We start from the raw sequence: 17,532 nt of genomic DNA, 5'->3' as shown, positions 1-17,532 counted from the left end.
TAACAGACAGTATAGTTCCAGGTTCTGGGCATGTAAGTGAGAAAAAAGAACTTAGAATTCATACCACCGAATCCTCATGCTTGGACACTCAAGGGATTTTGGAGTACATTCATCCTAGTCCCTTCAAACAGGAGTTTTGTTTACAATAGCCAGTGATTTTCAAAGTTTTAAAAATTAAGATCCACTGTAACAAATACATTTTACACTTCTTTGGACACTTATCTAAGCAACTAAACAGAACTAAGTTGCTAAAATAGTATTTGTCCTTCTTACTATATGGGTTCTACTCTCTTATTCTGTTCTAGCCCATTTTATCTGTACAGTAGTTTCATCTGAAAAATTAGCATGATTTTATTAAATATTAATGTCCTGTTATTCACAGTTGAAAATCTGTTGGTAGATGGCAGCTGTTTACTGTCTAGCCCTGGTTTTCCCCATAAGTCACAGGTTGTAAAATGAGCAACCATTCAGCCTCAGTTGAGATGGATTTTCCCCCTCCATGTTGAATTTGGTTTGCTGAAGTTTAGGTTTTGGTTTTTAATATGTACATTATTTTCCAAAATGTTTTTAAAAATCAGAGGGCATAGAAATACTGAGTTCACTTTTCTACATGGTAATAATCAGGTGGAGCGGAGAAGTAATTTCCCCAGCACTTGCTATATAACTTGCCACCCTTCACCACAGGGCAAAGGCACCTGAAAGTCCCAAAATTTTTTCACAAACATTAGTTCCCTATGATCTCCTCTCATCCATACAAATATAAAACAGATCCACTCATTTTCTTTCCATCATTAAGCCTTTGCAGGGCATTTGGGTAGAGCCTCTGGCTTCAGAAAAAGCCTGTTTAATAGATACTACTGTAATTCCAAGGTTTCTTACACCAAGGAGAAAGAGTAAGACCCCATTAGAAAAGAATGGTCTTTATTTCTTGAAAAAGGAAAAGAAAAAGAAAAAGGAAACGAAAGAAAAAGCAAACCCACAACATTTGATGAAAGAAACTACAAGGATAATTAGAGTCCATTGGGAAATTAGAAAAAAAAAAAAGAAGAAAAAAACAGATGCAAGTTTTTTGTTTACTAAAAAGCTTTGTTTGTGACATAAAATCACTGCAGACAGACCTTTTCAAAACATGAAGTTAATGCAAACATGTCTTCAACTAGGAAAGGTGATGAGGGGAGTAGTTAGCTCTGAAATGTAACTTTAGTTGCAGCTTAATCCAGTTCCCTTTGCTAAATACCTGAACTTAATGAGAATCTGCAAAGATTTATGACCGTAACAAACACATCATTTTTGACTTAGTCATTCAAACCAGCCAGGCAACTTTGATATTTCCTAGTGAAAGAGATCTAATCCAAGTAAGAACTCTGAAAAGGGGAAGAAAAAAAGAGAATTTTATTCCCACAATTTGATTGATTACTTCCTACTCTGAACACTCAAGAGAGAAAAAGCAAACTTTTTCCTGTCTGTACTCAGATTTCTCCCACTAATCTTTTACAAGCAGGCAACAACCATAAAACACAAATTACTTACAAGAATCCAAAGGCCAATCAAACTAGCTGGGTCCCAAAATCTATAAGCATCAAAATATCTAGGAAAACATCTGAGATGAAAAGCAGAAATTTAACCATACTCCTGATTCAATTCAACTCAATGTTTTAATTCACCAGTTCTGAGAGGAGAAAAGATAATGCTTTAACTGGTTCCATTCAAGGAATATTTTTATGATTGTTGCAAATCCTCCAAGACTAAATGTATATAATTTAGGGCCTGTAATTTTTTCCCAAATTACATTCTCAAGACTCAGTCTTTTTAACTTTGGGCAAGACACTCCTTTTTTCATATGCGAAAGTCAGTTTATCTCTCAGAGACTTACTACTTCCAACATCCTACCTGTTTATACTTTTATCTCACTAAAGGAAGTTGACATCAGTAGCCACATCGTGTGTGGCTAATGTTCTGGTCAGTACAGTATGAGTTTGTTGCTAATGATGACCAGCTGGCAGGAAATCACTTAGGTGAACATTATTAATAGCAGTCTTAATGAAGGCAGAAGAGTTTTTGAGGTAACAACTGAGCTGTGCTGTGAGTGAGGATATTAACATACCTAAAGAATAAAAATTAAAATGTCAATCCAAAGGTGAAAATGTACACAAGAGTGAGAAAGACAGGCTTTGGCAGTGACTCTGCAACTTCCTGGGAGAATGCCTGGTTGGGGTATCCCTACAGTGCCAAGGGGACCAAATGATTGCTTGGTGATGGAGCCACTGGACACAGACCACCAACTCACATTGCCCCAATTCCAGGAGCAGCAAGCAACCTTCTATTTCTGATAACACTTGGCTTCCTCATTTGAAGCTCAATAAAGTTGCTCATTTGGTTCATGGAAGAAGCTTTTCGGTGCTTTACTCTGCGTGTGTGTGTGTGTGTGTGTGTGTGTGTGTGTGTGTGTGTGTGTGTGTGTAGGGGAAAAAAATCAATGGCCTAACATTCCTGATATGCCCAATAAGATGGGTTCTATGATCAGATGGGGGTAGGTGGTGGGATAGGGAGTGGACTATAAATAGAGGTGGCTTCACTTATTCCACAATAAGCCAAGAGATTAAAATAGATATTTAAATAGCTTTTTCAAATTGGCTTTTTCAACAGGATTTTGTTGCGCAGCTCAGTTTGCTAACTGAAAGTGCAAAATCAGAAACACATATGTCCACATCATTCTCCAGCCTAAGAAAGCCTGTCGGTAGCTACCAAATGGCTTGCTGTTTGGCAGAAGCTATGGGTGGACAAATCTGTCAGAGAACCTCATTACCTTAGTGGTGAAGCAGTGGCATGCTACAGGTGGGGGACCCTGGCTTCAGCACCAGTCCTACTTACTTACCTCTGTGGGTAAACTACTTTGAGCAAGCTACTTCACCTTTCAGAACTTCTGTTTCTGAAATGAAATGCAGAAAATAATTGAATCTGCTGAAAATATTAATACTATCACTAGTATCATTCTTATTATGCCCAGAAGTACATTCAGCAGCTTTCAGTACATTGTGATGGGTCAACACATTTACTTATTATCACTTTACATCTAAAATGATGGATTTTATCAAGTGTATATTACAGGGTTGAAACATTTTTCTGTTTTAAAAATGGTTCAAAAGACACAAACAAAAGTATATATCCACCAAAATGGAAACAACTGTGAACAATGTGAGGAATGATATTAAATCACAGAAATTATTTTAGCTACATAAGCCATCACAGCCCATGCCTTACACGAAAGAGGTTTATAAAACAGATTCAATAAAGATAAGCAAATTAACTAATGAAATAAAATATTGTTCTCTTCCTGGAGTCTCTAGATGGAGTGGGTATTGTTTTTGGTTTTCTTCAGTAAAAATGTAATATGGATAAAACTATTTTTACACTCATAAATATCAAAGGGGAAGTTTTGAGGGAGATTTTCATTATTCCATTAAACTAGAAATCCAGATATACAAGTGTGTATTTAAAAACAGTAGCAAGGGCCAGAGATTTAGCTCAGTGGTTCAGGTGCCTGCCTCGCAAATGCAAGGTCCCAAGTTCGAACCCCGGTACCAAAAAAAAAAAAATTTTTTTAAATAAATAAATTAATTAATTAAATTAAATAAAAATAAAAACAGAAGCAGAAAATGCCAGCATACCAGGCCACCTACACAGGAACTTGAGTCTGAAAATGCTGGCAGTCAGGATAGCAGATCCAGCAGGATGAACCACTTATAGTTTTAGGACACTCCAGTTCCCCCTCCACCCAGTGTCTTCTGGTTCTAAAAAGCTGGAACTTTCTCTCTTCCTCCCTTTCTTTCCTCCTTCCTCTGTACATAGTAATTACTCCAGGTCTGTTTTGCTCCCGCATCTGGTCTTGTAAGGCACAATGTATACACCAAAGATAAACACCAGGACTAGTAATGGAACAGTATATTGAAGCTGACCTAGAAAATCTAGGCCATGTTGTCAAATTAGCCATAAGAAGTATCCACAGTCATGGCCCTATGTCTTCACCCCACAAGCAGCCCCTTTCCTCTGACCCCTATCCCAGCTCTTTCTGTCCTCCACGACCTTCCGTTTACATTATGATTTTTTTGCTCTCTATCACAGGACAGATTGAGTCAGGGATGGAGACCTTCCACACCTTCATTTTACCACCCACAGAAAGTAGAAGGAAGAACAACAAAATTCTCTCTGCTTGATTCAGGAGCAAGAGCATAGGAGGGAAGCCAAGATCCAGTTTCATTATGAAATGAGCTGAGAACAGAATCAGCAAGTCTATGAGCCACAAGTACTGCAAGGAAGGGAAGCTGCAGGCCATCCCAGGGCCTTCAGAGAAGGAGAAGAAACTTGGAATAAAAGATGAGGCATTTCAATAGGGGCCCTCCTTTTCTGGGGCCAATTGGGCTCTTCCTATCTTATGTCATGTTTTCACTTTTAGTTTTTGAAGAATTTTAGATATTAAAAATGCAAAAAGTAGCACAGGAAATTCCAATACCTCCTTTACCCAGAATCCTCTTACATAGCCTTAGTACAACATAATGATCAAAAGCAAGAAATCAAAACTTAGATAATAGTCTCCCCTTGTCCACGAGGGATTTGTTCCAACCCCCAGTGGATACCTGAAACTCCAGATAGCATGATACCCTTACATATATATTTTTACAACACACATACACACAAATTTAAAGCTTTTTCCATCTTAGCTAAGTGTTTACACGAACTATGATCATAACTTCAAGTTTGAGGTATAACAGCAAAACTAGTATGAAAGTCATTTTTCCTCCTTCTTTACAGTTTCACAGATAGAAGATTTGTTCTAACCTCAGATCTTAGCAACCTCAGATATACGATTTTTTAAAAATTAAGTTGAGACCTTTGAAATTTTCATTTAAAGAATTACTTTATGGCTACCTTTTGGCATATCCAAACTGTCACCATCACTCTTCATGGTGTATTTTGGGGTCATTTTTTAAGTTAGTAAGGGCTATTCAAACACAAGAACTGTAGCACTGTGACAGTTGAAATGAAAAGTGAGTGACTGATGGATGGGTAGCATATATAACATGGACACTCTGGTCAAGGGGATGAGTCACATTCTAGGCAGAATACCATGATATTTCATTATACTTCTCAAAATCATATGCAATTTAAAACTTATGAATTGTTTATTGGTGCAATTTTCCATTTAATATTTTCAGATTGTGGCTTACAATAGGTAAATGAAACCTTGGGAACAAAACCTCAGATAAGAGGGGACTACTGTATAATGTTATTAACAAAAATACACACATTATTCACATTTCCCCAGGGTTTTCACAAATTCCTTTTTTTCTCTCTTCCAAACTGCAGACAAAAAAAGTACTCCCTACAGTACTTCCTATTTACTGAATAGTAATGAATTACTTTTGTCTCCTCCCATCTGTAGGAATTTATCGATCTAACTTTCTTTTTCTTTTTTTTCTTTTTTTCTTTTTTTTGTACCAGGGATTGAACTCTGGACCTTGTGCTTGTGAGGTAGGCGCTGGAACCACTGAGCTAAATCCCCAACCCCTATCAATCTAACTTTCATTTTGCATAATCTTGGTATTTTTGAAGACTACTGCTCACAAATGTTGTAGAATGCCTCTCAACTTGAGTTTTCTAATATTTCTAATGATTGGATTTGGGTTATAGATTTGAGTGAAGACTACCTGACAAAGGAAGTGTCATTGTCACTGCACTAAGTGAGGGACCATGATCTCAGCATAACATGGGGTCATTGACCTTGGTCACTTGGTTAAGGCGATGCCTCAGAGGTTTCCCGAAAGGAAAGTGTCCCTTTCCTCCTGCCTTTCTTTGAAACTGCCCCAAACCCTGCTCCCCAGCCTATCATCTGTCTGTCCTGTCTATTGGCACAGACACTGACCCAACTAAGAGACCTCCCTGAAGCAGTTCCGTGTGTAGTGGACAGGATATACCAAGGGTATCTCAGGAGCATTAAGGGTTAAACAGCCTTCTGTGTGCTGCCTGGTAAGAATCCCAGGACCCTCTTTCAGAGCCTGTGCCACACAGGGGAAAGAATAAGGCTGCATTACTGATGTTGAAATAAAATCATCTGGAAGTATTTTCACTGAAGCCGGCTTTCAGAAACAGAGGCAAAACACACTAACAAAAGTAATCTGAGGCATATGGCATTCCTTTCAGTCATACACATTTCTAATATAAATCCTCTAATCATTTATATCTTGGTTTTCAGGTTTATTGTCAAGTCGTCTCTTTTATTTCTCTCCAAAGAGTAAACTCTGCCTAAAAGAAATGAAGTATTTTTCTACAAGAGACAAAGTGCAGCTCAGCTATGCTAGGCAGATCACACTTGCTATAAGTGCTACCTAAGCATAATTTGTTGTTATTTTCTTTGTTTTTGTTTTTGTTATTGTTGTTTTTTAATGACACTGCAAGTATAATCATGATTAGGTTTTCAGTTATGTGAGGGAGGTCGTTACTGCTCCTCCTACCACTAGGTGGTGCTACACATCACACTGGAAGTAGGTTGTGTTCAATAGTGAAAGGGACTGTGTTTTATAACTTTGCAAAAATCTCGAATTCCTAATGACAAATACTTAAGTGCATTCTTAGTAAACATTTGCCCTTTCTTTTTTTTCACGTTTTCTGTCATTATACAACTTCTGAAACAGGCCAAATCTGAACTCTGGAATACAACAGTACTGAAGTGACCTTAGGTCTAATTGTAAATTTTCAGATTACCTGAATAATAATGAGAAATACAAATATTCAAGGATGGGATCATTAGAGGTGAGAATTAGGAGAGATTCTTTGAAGCACTGAACTCAGCATTGGCTCAGTTTCTAAATTTTGGCTCCACATAAGTTTATTTATTAACTATATTAATATTCCCCATAGAGATATTCAAACTATCAAATTAACAAAGGTTTTTAAGCATTGGCAAATATTTTTAAGACATTCTTATCAAGCAAGGACTAGAGAATTTTGTTTCAATTACCTATTACTTTGGTACAGTTTCCTCTGATTCCATATGAAAGGCATATATTTAATAAGAACCTTTATGTTTTAAATCACAATTTATCACAAAAGCAGAAACAAATTTTCTAAAACCTTGGCATCTAATATCATTGGGAAACACTGATGAAGAAAAATACTTTTTTAAAAAAAATCAGCCAAGTTACTATTACTTGGTGGGAGAAGATCTCCCCAGAAGGAAAAAAGCTAAGTATATCAAGTTCTCAACTGGGTCGAGCAATTTGACTGATAGTAATTGCAATTTGAAATTGTTCAAATGCGTCCCATAGAGATATGAAGCCCTTTCTGTTGTTTATATCAAGGAGGTTTGTTTGCTCTGCGACTGATGATCTTCCCCTCATGATGTGAGCATCTGGTCTATGTAAGGTTAGACTCTGTTGTCATTAATTGCACAGCTTATTTTATTCCCATGACCTCTCCAAAATACAAATTTGGCACTTATTCTTTCCTAGCCAATCAACAGATTTATTTTATGTGAGACAAATATTTTCTCCATTTTGAGAGGCAGGCAGATCACAATGTCTTAGTGAATTGCCACCCATGGACATCTATGCATTTTCATATAAAACATATCAGTATATTACAAAACTCACCATTATAAGGAATATATGCTCACACAAGGTATTCCAATTCCAGGATTCACCGAAACTGTTGCATAAAGCCTGTTCCTTATGCATCATGTCCGGAATTGCTCAGAAGTTTCCCAGCCACTTAATAACTTTCCTCTTGTTACTGTAATTTCATCATCCCCCGCCCCACCTACTGGTCATCTCCTCTTCCACATGGGTGCATGTGTGTTAGGGCGTCCACATGCACACAGAGGAACTAGGCCAACTGACTTGCATTGCTGGTGCCAGCTGTTCAGAATAAGTCGAGTTTAGACATTCAGCAAACAAAATGACAACACTTTGGGCTCCTAAACTTCTCACTGGGTGAGAAGTGTCCAGTCTCTCAGCTCCTGGGAACTATATACATGAACAAAATTATCCCCTTTCTCTATAGACAAGGACTGTAGATTCAGGGCCCAACACAACTTCTTCCCACTCTACTCTCAGTCCTCATTGCTTCCAATGTTCTTCACTCGCCTTAAGGACAGAGCCTTTGGACTTGAGTCCATGTGACCTTGCATGGGTGGCCAGCCTCTGCAGCTCCCTTGGCTCAGATTTCATTTCAAACTACTCACGCAGAAGGGGTTCACAGCAGAGGAGGGTGGGAAACTGCTCTGCTCATGGAGGTACTCTGCAGCTGCTCCCAGCTGCTACCAAATGCCGATTTCTCCTCATAGGAACTGAAAGCCCTTCTATTCAATTTGCCTTACCAGTGGCCCAGAGAAAAAAGGCCACGATCATTAAAGGTCAGAAAATGACAAATTTTGATGAAGTCAGGGCAGCACTAACTCCAAGACTCCGAGCTGTGTAACTTTTATCTTCCTGTACACTATAAAGTGACCTAGTACTAGCCTTCGCTGAAATTGTCCAGATTTATTAAAGAAAAGGAATGCAAACATAGGAAATAGATACACTAATATGAGATTGGAGAATGAGTACTTCCTATCTTGTACCAAAATAAGAAAGTGAAGTACAGAAGCCATTTATATATCTATATGTGTCTATATACATAGATATATACATATATATTAGGGTCTCAGGTATTCCCAGGTTTTGCATCTGCAGGTTCAACCAACTGTAGATTAAAAATATTCAGAAAAAAATGTCTGTAGGAAAGGTGCACAGACTTTTTTCTTGTTATTAGTTCCTAAACCACACAGCAAAATAATTATTTATATTGTATTTACATTGCATTAGGTATATTAAAAAAAATATATATATATATATATATGTATATAGTACTACTGAGGACTGAACCCAGGGTCTTCACACTAAGCTACATCCTCAGGCTTTTTTAAATTGTTTTTTTTAATTTTGAGACAAGGTCTTAGTAAATCGATAAGTTGTCCAGATTGGACTCAAACTTACAATCTTCCTGCCTCAGCCTCCCAGAGTACTGGGATTATATTTATAAAACAGCATAATATTTGCATATAACCTATGTATACCCTCCTGGAAAATATATTACACCATTTTCTAGAAGAGATTTCAGTGTCTAAGGAATTTGATCTAAAAGAAATCCTGGGATCAGTCCTTCACAGATATCAAGGGATAACCAATATATGTGTGTGTGCGTGTGTGTGTGTGTGTGTGTGTGTGTGTACTTTTATTTATTTTATTATTTTGATTTAAATACTATACTTTAGAAATAGAGGTGTCTTTCATCTTAGGAGAAAAATGACATACCTTTTACTTGGTCGAGGTATAAACAAGCAGAAAGAGGGGTCTTCTTATTAAATTTTAAGCACATTTGCTCTTGATCTATAGTACAGTCAATTGAGCTGGACTTCCAATAATGATTCCAACATTTTGAAGCTAATGAAACTATTTTCACTTTTATGAACCCAGCATACATGCATTGGAAATAGAGACGATTCATTGCAAAGGATTGTCTCCTGTGACACGAGAGCTGCAGACATTTGTTGTCCTGATACCATGTCTGCTAAATTAAGTAATGAGGAATGTTTTTTAAACCCCATCAGAGTAGAGCTGCATATCCGGTGAACTCCACTGCCTGAATTATTATGAACAAATCACAACACATATAAAAATTTTCCAGGTTTGTTAAAAATATTGAAACATTTTAAATCAATAAGAAAAATTTCCTTTTTAGAGATAGTGAATGGCAAATTCATTTTATCTTTGCTCCAAATTTGTTTAGATGAAGGGTTCATTACTCTACTCTTGAGATATAGTTTGTAAAATATTTTATTTCATTTTAATGAGGTAAAAAATTTATTGAAATATCTTACCAACAGACGTTTCTAATTCTCAGACTCATTCTCCAAGAGATTTTCTTCAAACTTATAATAGCAACAGATTTCTCCCTTTGTGAATACAGTAGGGGGCACTGCCACAGCAAACTATTATGGCAAAATAAGAGAGTCCATTGAGAAAAAAAAAAAGAAGAAGAAGAAGAAAGAAAGAAAAGAAAGAAAGAAAGAGGCAAAACCCTACAAGGCTAGACATAAGATTCTCCCACATTAAAGAGCATCTAAAAATATTTTACAGATTTTTCTCTTCCATAATTCACTTCAGTGTACAAATACTGGGCTGTGTGTGTGTGTGTGTGTGTGTGTGTGTGTGTGTGTGTATGATCTTAAGTGTGTGGCAGAAACGCTATATTGCAAATTTCAGGTCACAGAGGAAGACCAAAGAGAATCCCCTTTTCTAGAATATTAGCTAATATAGGTAACTAAAATGGACTCAATAGGAAAGAGGCAGTCTGTGTGGGATTTAAAATACGTATATATTTAAATCTTCAGTCTCTCTAACAAACATCAAATTCCAAGTTTAGGAGTCAAGATAAAAGAGAACTGTGGAGAAATTTCATTAAATAATCACATAATCCAGGCTCCACAGGCTGGATTTTTTTAAATAAGAGTTTTCTATGTAATTGAGTTAAGCTTAAATTTATGCATTCAATAAAAAAAACACATTGCAAATGGTAAAACAAAGACATTGCTCCAACACTTGGAAAATTAAATTCACCAAACCATGAAGTCTACTGTGCAGTTATTTTTGTAACCACCATAAATTGCTTTATAGAACTCCTCTGCTGGAGTAAACAATCCATAGAGAGATTTACTTTACAGCATGCATCCAGCTTCCAAAAGAGAGAGTGGCCTCAAAGTTTATGGCTCTTTTTCTTTTTCTCTTCATTTTTAAAAAGATACTTGTGTTTCTAGTTACCTTGAAACCTATTCTGTTCTTGCGTGAGTTCAGAAAGTTCCACAGAAAATAAGATCCAGGTCTGCAGATAGTATGCCCTCAGATAGTCATTGCTGGAACAAGAAGAAACAATCCTACTTTGTGGAAATAAAGTTTATATGGAAAAACAAAAATAAATCGTTTTAGTACTAAATATTTCACCATATTTAATGGCACTTCAGAGCCCAGTGTTTCCTTAGATGGTTCAGACAGTTGGCTTGAAATGTGTTCCCTTCTAGCACTGTAAGTGGCAGAATTCAATGCAAGCTGCTATAGATAAGAGTTTTAGGGGGTCTTTAATCACTTCTTTCTTGTGTCCTTGATGAAAAAAACAGAACTGCCTTTGTACTAAAAAGAAGGACCTGTTGTTTCCAGATTCAACAGATCATTTTTATAAGAACTTCCCAGAGGACATAACATAAATGACAGAAACAAAAGGGGGTATTCTGAGTGGCTGATGATTTTAAATGGTATATATTTTATATTAAGGGAGGGTTGTTTGTTTTTCTTTCCAACAAATGGAGAATTACTGTTTTAAAAGTTTTTAATGTTTGGATTAAAGTTTTAAGACCGAAACTTTCCTTTTGAGTTGAGTTACTATAAATTTGGGTCCTGAAATCAATCCATGGGTGTGCTTGACCACTCAAGTAAATAAACTTGTCAAATTGCATCTATTTCTGTTTTGGAAATGAATGGTTGATTTACTGGGCCTTGTGGTATATTTAAATTATGTTGCAATTTTTATAATATTGTTTCACTTAAAATAATAGAAAGAATTAATATTTTATAAACATGACAAACTATAAAATGGGAAGTTGTAGTTACATGATTTTTTCCTTGTACTTGGAGGAAAGAAAAAAGTCAATATTTTATGTCAAACAGCAAACAATATAATTTATTAAAGGTTAGCCTATTCTGTTATTAAAGGTGGCTTGAATTTTAGAGATTGACAAATTTCAGATTAACATCTAAATGAGTCTTAATTTCCTAAACTGTATTTGCAAGATTTTCCCACTATGTATTCTTTCTAGTTTTCTTCTTTTTTTAAAAAAGCTACCTTCTTTTGTAAAGAAGATTGTACAAATCTGTAGAAAAGTTTCTGCCAGTTCAGAGACAAAAGTTTCTTCTCCTTATACATATCCAAAGCACTTTACCAAACTCATTCCCCCACCCAGTCACAAGTTTTTACCAAGAAAGCATTCTTTAAAGCATGGTGACTGTTGGCAGTTGCTGGGACATAGATTATCCAAACTACCTACACTCTCTGGCATTTGACACTTTTACTAAGTCTCTACATTATCACCTAGGACAATTATCTGGCAAAACGTCAACGTAAATAAATACCTGATGGCAAAGACTACCTTAACCAGGGAACTGCTCAAAAGATACAGAAGAAATAAAAACAAGCTTCTTTGGAAGAAGTAACCTAGTAATGATGAACAGATTGGAACAGAGGAGGAACTTTTGGTGCCCCCGCCCCTTAGCTGGATACATAGGTACCTTCCCAGGGCAGGAGAAAGGGATGAGACTGGTTGATGCTGAGAAAAGGAATCCCAAGGACTAAAATCTTTAAAACAAAAAATTTCCTCCCACTCTCTCCCTTCCCAAACATAACCCCCTCCCGCCTAAGAAAAGGCACAGTGGGAAGCAAAACTTCCCAAGTTAGGGACTGGGCTGCTGGAGACCCTTGGCCTTCTACAGGAAGTGGGGAAGGAGGAGACTAGGTAGGGGTCATCACCTAGGGCTCTGCCAAGTCTTCCCCCGGCCCAGCACCGCACCGGAGTGCTGTGGCTGTCCCCATCTGGACCCGCGCCCGCTCACCGGTACCAGGCGAGGCCCTTGTCGTAGCTGCGGTCGAAGAAGTGGGGCTCTGCGCCCACGGCGCGCACGTCGGGGTGCACGCGCAGGAACTCCAGCAGCGCCCGCGTGCCGCCCTTCTTCACTCCGATGATGATGGCCTGCGGCAGCTGCTTGCTGCCTTCGTCCAAGACCAGGGCCAGGGTCCCCGGCGGGGCCTCGGCCACGCTGCTGCCGGCCCCAGAGCCGCCGAGTCCCGCGGCCAGGCCCGGGGTCTCCTCTTCCCAGGCCGCCTGGTCGCCGTCGTCGCGCGGGGCGGGCGGCTGGCGCCTCCGCCACTGCTGCAGCTGCAGAAGCCGCTTTCTCCGCGCCACCGCGGGCCACACCGCCGGCTCCCTCGGGACTCCGGCTAGGACGCCGCGACTCGGGGCCCCCGCCTCCTCTCCTCCGCCTGACAGCCCCACGAGGGGGCCGGACAGGGTCTGGCAGCGCTCGGCCAGGCAGTAGAAGATGTAAAGGGACGTGAGCAGGGAGCAGAGCATCAGCAGGAACTTCCGGAAGATGCTGCGAGACAGCGGTTCGGCCGAGGTGGGGTGGGCGCCGGCCGGGCCCACAGGGGCCATCCTAGCCGGACGCGACGTCGGGCCGCGCGTGGGCCATGCTAGGCCAGGAATCCGCCAGGTGCCGTCATGTCCCCTGGGCGGACCCGCGCGACGGTCGGAGGCCACATCGCCCGTGCACCCCTGCAGCGTGCGGTGCGAGCTTCCTCCGGAGGTGGCGGCCGGGACTCCTCCGGGAACGGAGCCCCGGGACCCCTGCGTCGAATCTCTGCCTCCAATCAAGGGGGCGGGAGAGGGGGCTCGCGCAGTGCTTAAGAAACCATCCTCTTAGGTCTCAGACAAGCCCGAGACTTCAGCCTGTGGGCAGCGCTGGGGGCCTGTTCCCTGAGTCGCCGGAGTGGGACTCGGGGCGGGGTGGCGGAGGCGTGCGGCCGCTGGGCGCTGCAGTCCGCTCCGCGATCTTGCGTCCGGCTCTCCCCGGTGAGGGACGAGCGGCTCGGGGCCGCTCAGTTGCGTGCGCTCCAGGCAGAGGGAGAGAAAGTGCCCTCCCGGGGGCGCCCTCCAGGTCAGGACTCAGATCCTCTCTGCCGCGGTACGAGCTGCCTCCCGGCTCCTCTGTCCAAGTGGGACCCAGAAAGCCCGCACCCCGAGCCGCCACCCTCTTCGCGCCGGCCGGGTGGTCCCAAACTGTTCTTGGGCCCCACCTGTGAGCGCAGTGGCGGCGCCGGGCTCTCGAGACCTGTCACGGCCGTGGAGCTCCCAGGCGCTCCCCCGCCGCCTCCCGGGCAGCCCCGCCACACGCGGGCCGCGGAGGGCAGCAAACTTGGCGGTGACGTCAACGGCCCGGGCCAGACCAGCCCCGGGACCAGCTCGGCGGGGCGCAGACCCGCGGCAGCGCACGGGCCGGGCCAGCGGGCGGGCGGGCAGGGATGGAGAAAAGGTGGCGCGGGCTCTGCGGCGGCTGCCCAATGGCACTGGAGAGGGCGGAGGGGTGGCAGGGACGACGCCCCTTCCCCCACTCTTCCCCCTCCCACCGGGTCGCCTCGCCCCGGCCAGCAGATCGCGGAGCTGCTGCGCCTCCCGTGTTGTCTGACGGGGGCTGCCGGATCCCGGGGAGCTTATTTCCATCTAGGGAACCCCTTGCTCGGCTAGGGGCTCCCAGACCTCTCCAGTTCAGCTCACACCTTGGCCGCCTTGACCTCTTCCACGTCCCCCGCGTTCTACTTATCTTTTGCCTCTGTCTCCACATTGTTCCCCACTCCACCTTTTGCCTGGCACCTCCTTCCCTTCCCCGAATCTTTGGAAGTTTAGTTTGCAGCACTTCCCCGCAACACGTTGCCCGCCACGCCCCCGTTTGTCTGCGGCGACTGAATTCCTCAAGCGACTCTCACTTCTACCTACTCCAGACCTTGCAGGTCCTTGAACGAAGCTCTTCCCTTGGAGATTTTTCTTTCTTCTTACTGTTTTCCCTTAAATTTGTTTAGAATGATCAAGGCACCCCCCGCCCTCCCCCGGGTCCTAGAAACAACTTCTTAGAAAATGAGCCAATAAAAAAGACAAATAAAAATGAAAAAAAATTCAGCTCCTATTCCAAACCCACATGCCCAGTTTCTGATGAAGTGTTTTTAATGTTTGTACTCGTGTGTACGTGTTCGCGCATGCACGTGTGCCCTGCCCATGCGTGCGCATATGCTGCTCCAAGCGGTTAAATGTTCCTTTATAAACAGAGGTTTCCTCTTTCTCTGGCTTCCCCTGACCCTATATCCTCTTCAGGCGCTCCCTGGAGAGCAGGTCAGGAAGGGATACAAACCGCCTTGCTGTTTAATGGTGGGAGGTGGCCCGTGGATCCTTCAGGAGGCGGGTTTTTTTGTTCCTGTCCTATTTGTTTCTTGTGTCTGGGCTTCCTCTTATCCACAGGACGTCTGGCAATGTGGGAGGTGACCTGACAGCTCCATCCCTCCACTGTGGGTGCTAAGGCCGGCCCACACCAGGCGCAGTGCTTATGTGCCTGGAAACTCACTAGGAATTGCTAATGCCCAGTGTCTGGATTTGAAGCTTTCTTTGGTCTTTCTCCCCTGTGCCCATGGGAGTCGAAGTCAGGGAAACCCGTTTTTTGGCTTCCAAAGGGGACAGAGTGATTCTAACTCTGCGTTTGGATGGAACTGGTGTATTTGAGCCCTATTGGATAAGTACACACTGCTGGATATGGTTTTATGTTTATAAATTACCAATCCTAGCTGATTCTATAACCGTTGAAAAGCTGTTTACATTCTGATGCCATAAAGTTTCGGATTTTTGCAAAGATGAACTGCAAGAGCAGACAGGCTTTAATGTCCCTCTATGTCCAAAATTGAATATTGACAAACTAGTTGAGTTTTAATACCAAATTAGAAGTTTAATATATTTCAAAACTTTCTCTAGGTGTTTCAATGTAATTTGCAGGGGGAAAACAACACAAAGACCATTTTCAAGTTCTTATGAAACATGTAACCCCATAAATGCTTACAAACATACCTCAGTTTCTTCGTCTGGAAAATGATGGGCTTCGAGTTCCCTTCTAACTCCACTAAGAGTATATTCCACTTTTGTGCTTTCACCTCAGAAACATAAGCATTTCTTTTATGTGGGCATTGAAGACACTCGAAGTAGAAAAAGAGATCTCACAATCACCCCACTCTAAATTGTAATTAAAATGTGAGTCACAAAAGCAAGTAAAAAGGAACAGGTAAGATTGTTTTGATAACATACCCAATATATCTAAAACTGATTTTAACATGTAGCCAGTCTAAAATTTATCGAGGTCATTTATGTTCTACCGTGTTTTGACCATCCCCGCCAAACCTCATGTTAAAATTTAATTGCTATTGGGACAGCATTAAGAGGTAAAACCTTTAAGAGGTGACTAGGTCATGGGAGCTCTGCCTTTGTGAATGAATTAAGACTGTTATTTCCAGAATGTATTAATTATAAAGGGGAGATTCAGTCCTTTTCCATCTCTCCATCTTGAGCACTCATCCTTCCATCTTCCCGAGTGAGGTGATGTAGCAATAAGGCCCTCACTGGAAGCCACCCTCAATGCACTTGGACTTCCCAGCCTCCAGAACTGTGAGCCAAATGAATTTTTACTTTTTATAATTTACTCAGACTATGATGTCCTGTGGACAGTAGAGGACAATGGACAAGGCACATTCTTTCTTTTCAACCAAAGTCTTTGAATTCCAGTGTGCATTTTCACAGTTCCATCTCAAATGCTCAATACCTACTTGTGGGCAGTGGTATCATGACTGCCAGCATATATGAGGATGTTGTTTTGGTGGGAAGCATGTATCTGTTGGGGCCTCTAGGAGTCACGCTGCACATTCAAATCAGGGTAACTGTTGGCCAGTTTGTTTACAAAAGAGTAACAGACAAAGGCTGAGCATACTGCAATAATCCTGGGCTAGTAGTATCAGAGCAGTTACCACTCATATCTAATAGAATGAAAGAAAAGAAAGGTTATCAGAACTAGAAAAAAAGAGAAGCAGTACACTTTACTGGTAAGACACAGACTGCTTGCTATGGATCAGATATAAAATATCCCCAAAGCCTCATGTATTTGCAAAGTAATTGGATTATAGGGGTGCTGAGGTCATAGTTGAATGTGCTTTGAGGAGGTGGGGCCTGGTTTGAAGAGGTGAATTACTGGGTGTATTCTTCTCCCTAGCTTCTCCCTTCTCTCTTTGCTTTGTGGCCACCACGTGTGAACAGCTTTGCTCCACCATATCGTTCTGCCATGTTGTTTCTGCCCTGTAGAAAATGGACTAAAGACATGAGCCAAAAATAAACATTTCCTCCTTTCAGTTTTGGGTGTTTGGTATTTTGTCCCAATGATGGGAAAACAACTAAAACACTGCCCAAGTCAACCTCTGAGGGGAAGAGTCAGGGAAATAAATGTTATTGACAAGATAATAGGGGATAAGTGTGTGGCATCGCATATAAGCCTGGCAAAAGCCAAAAACCGTGATTAAAGTCTCATGATAGCACTAGGTACTGACTTATTAAACAACTCTCTAGAAAAATGCTTTCTTCCATGCATTGGTTAGAATAGAACCCAGCAGAATTATTATTAGGGCACTATGAAAAGGAAAAATGCTTACTATAACACTAGAAAGTAAAATATACTTTGTTGCAGATTCTTTCTCTCTCTCCTTTTCTCTGTCATCCCATGATAAAACAAAAATCCACGCTTGGAAGGTATAAGGCACTGACTAGGAAAAGCTCCAGGTTTCTTTTGCTGTTATAGAATCAGGTTGTATACTCCTTGG

The 17,532-nt window shown here is 41.4% G+C and overlaps 1 protein-coding gene across 1 annotated transcript in view; it reads right to left on the bottom strand.

The window, feature by feature from the left end:
- Window positions 1–13,556, bottom strand: part of LOC147829724 (heparan sulfate glucosamine 3-O-sulfotransferase 3A1) — a 102,875-nt gene extending 89,319 nt beyond the window's left edge. The window contains exon 1 of the mRNA XM_087204395.1: window positions 12,693–13,556. Within this exon, the coding sequence (XP_087060521.1) occupies window positions 12,693–13,291 (599 nt within the window). The 5' untranslated portion in view covers window positions 13,292–13,556. The remainder of the gene's footprint in view (window positions 1–12,692) is intronic.
- Window positions 13,557–17,532: the final 3,976 nt, after the last annotated feature.

Source organism: Heterocephalus glaber, unplaced genomic scaffold (genome assembly GCF_053883595.1).
Source record: "Heterocephalus glaber isolate CG9 unplaced genomic scaffold, H.glaber_assembly_v1.0 deba00000474, whole genome shotgun sequence".
Taxonomy (NCBI): Eukaryota; Metazoa; Chordata; class Mammalia; order Rodentia; family Bathyergidae; genus Heterocephalus; species Heterocephalus glaber.
This window is presented reverse-complemented; position numbering and strand designations above follow the sequence as displayed.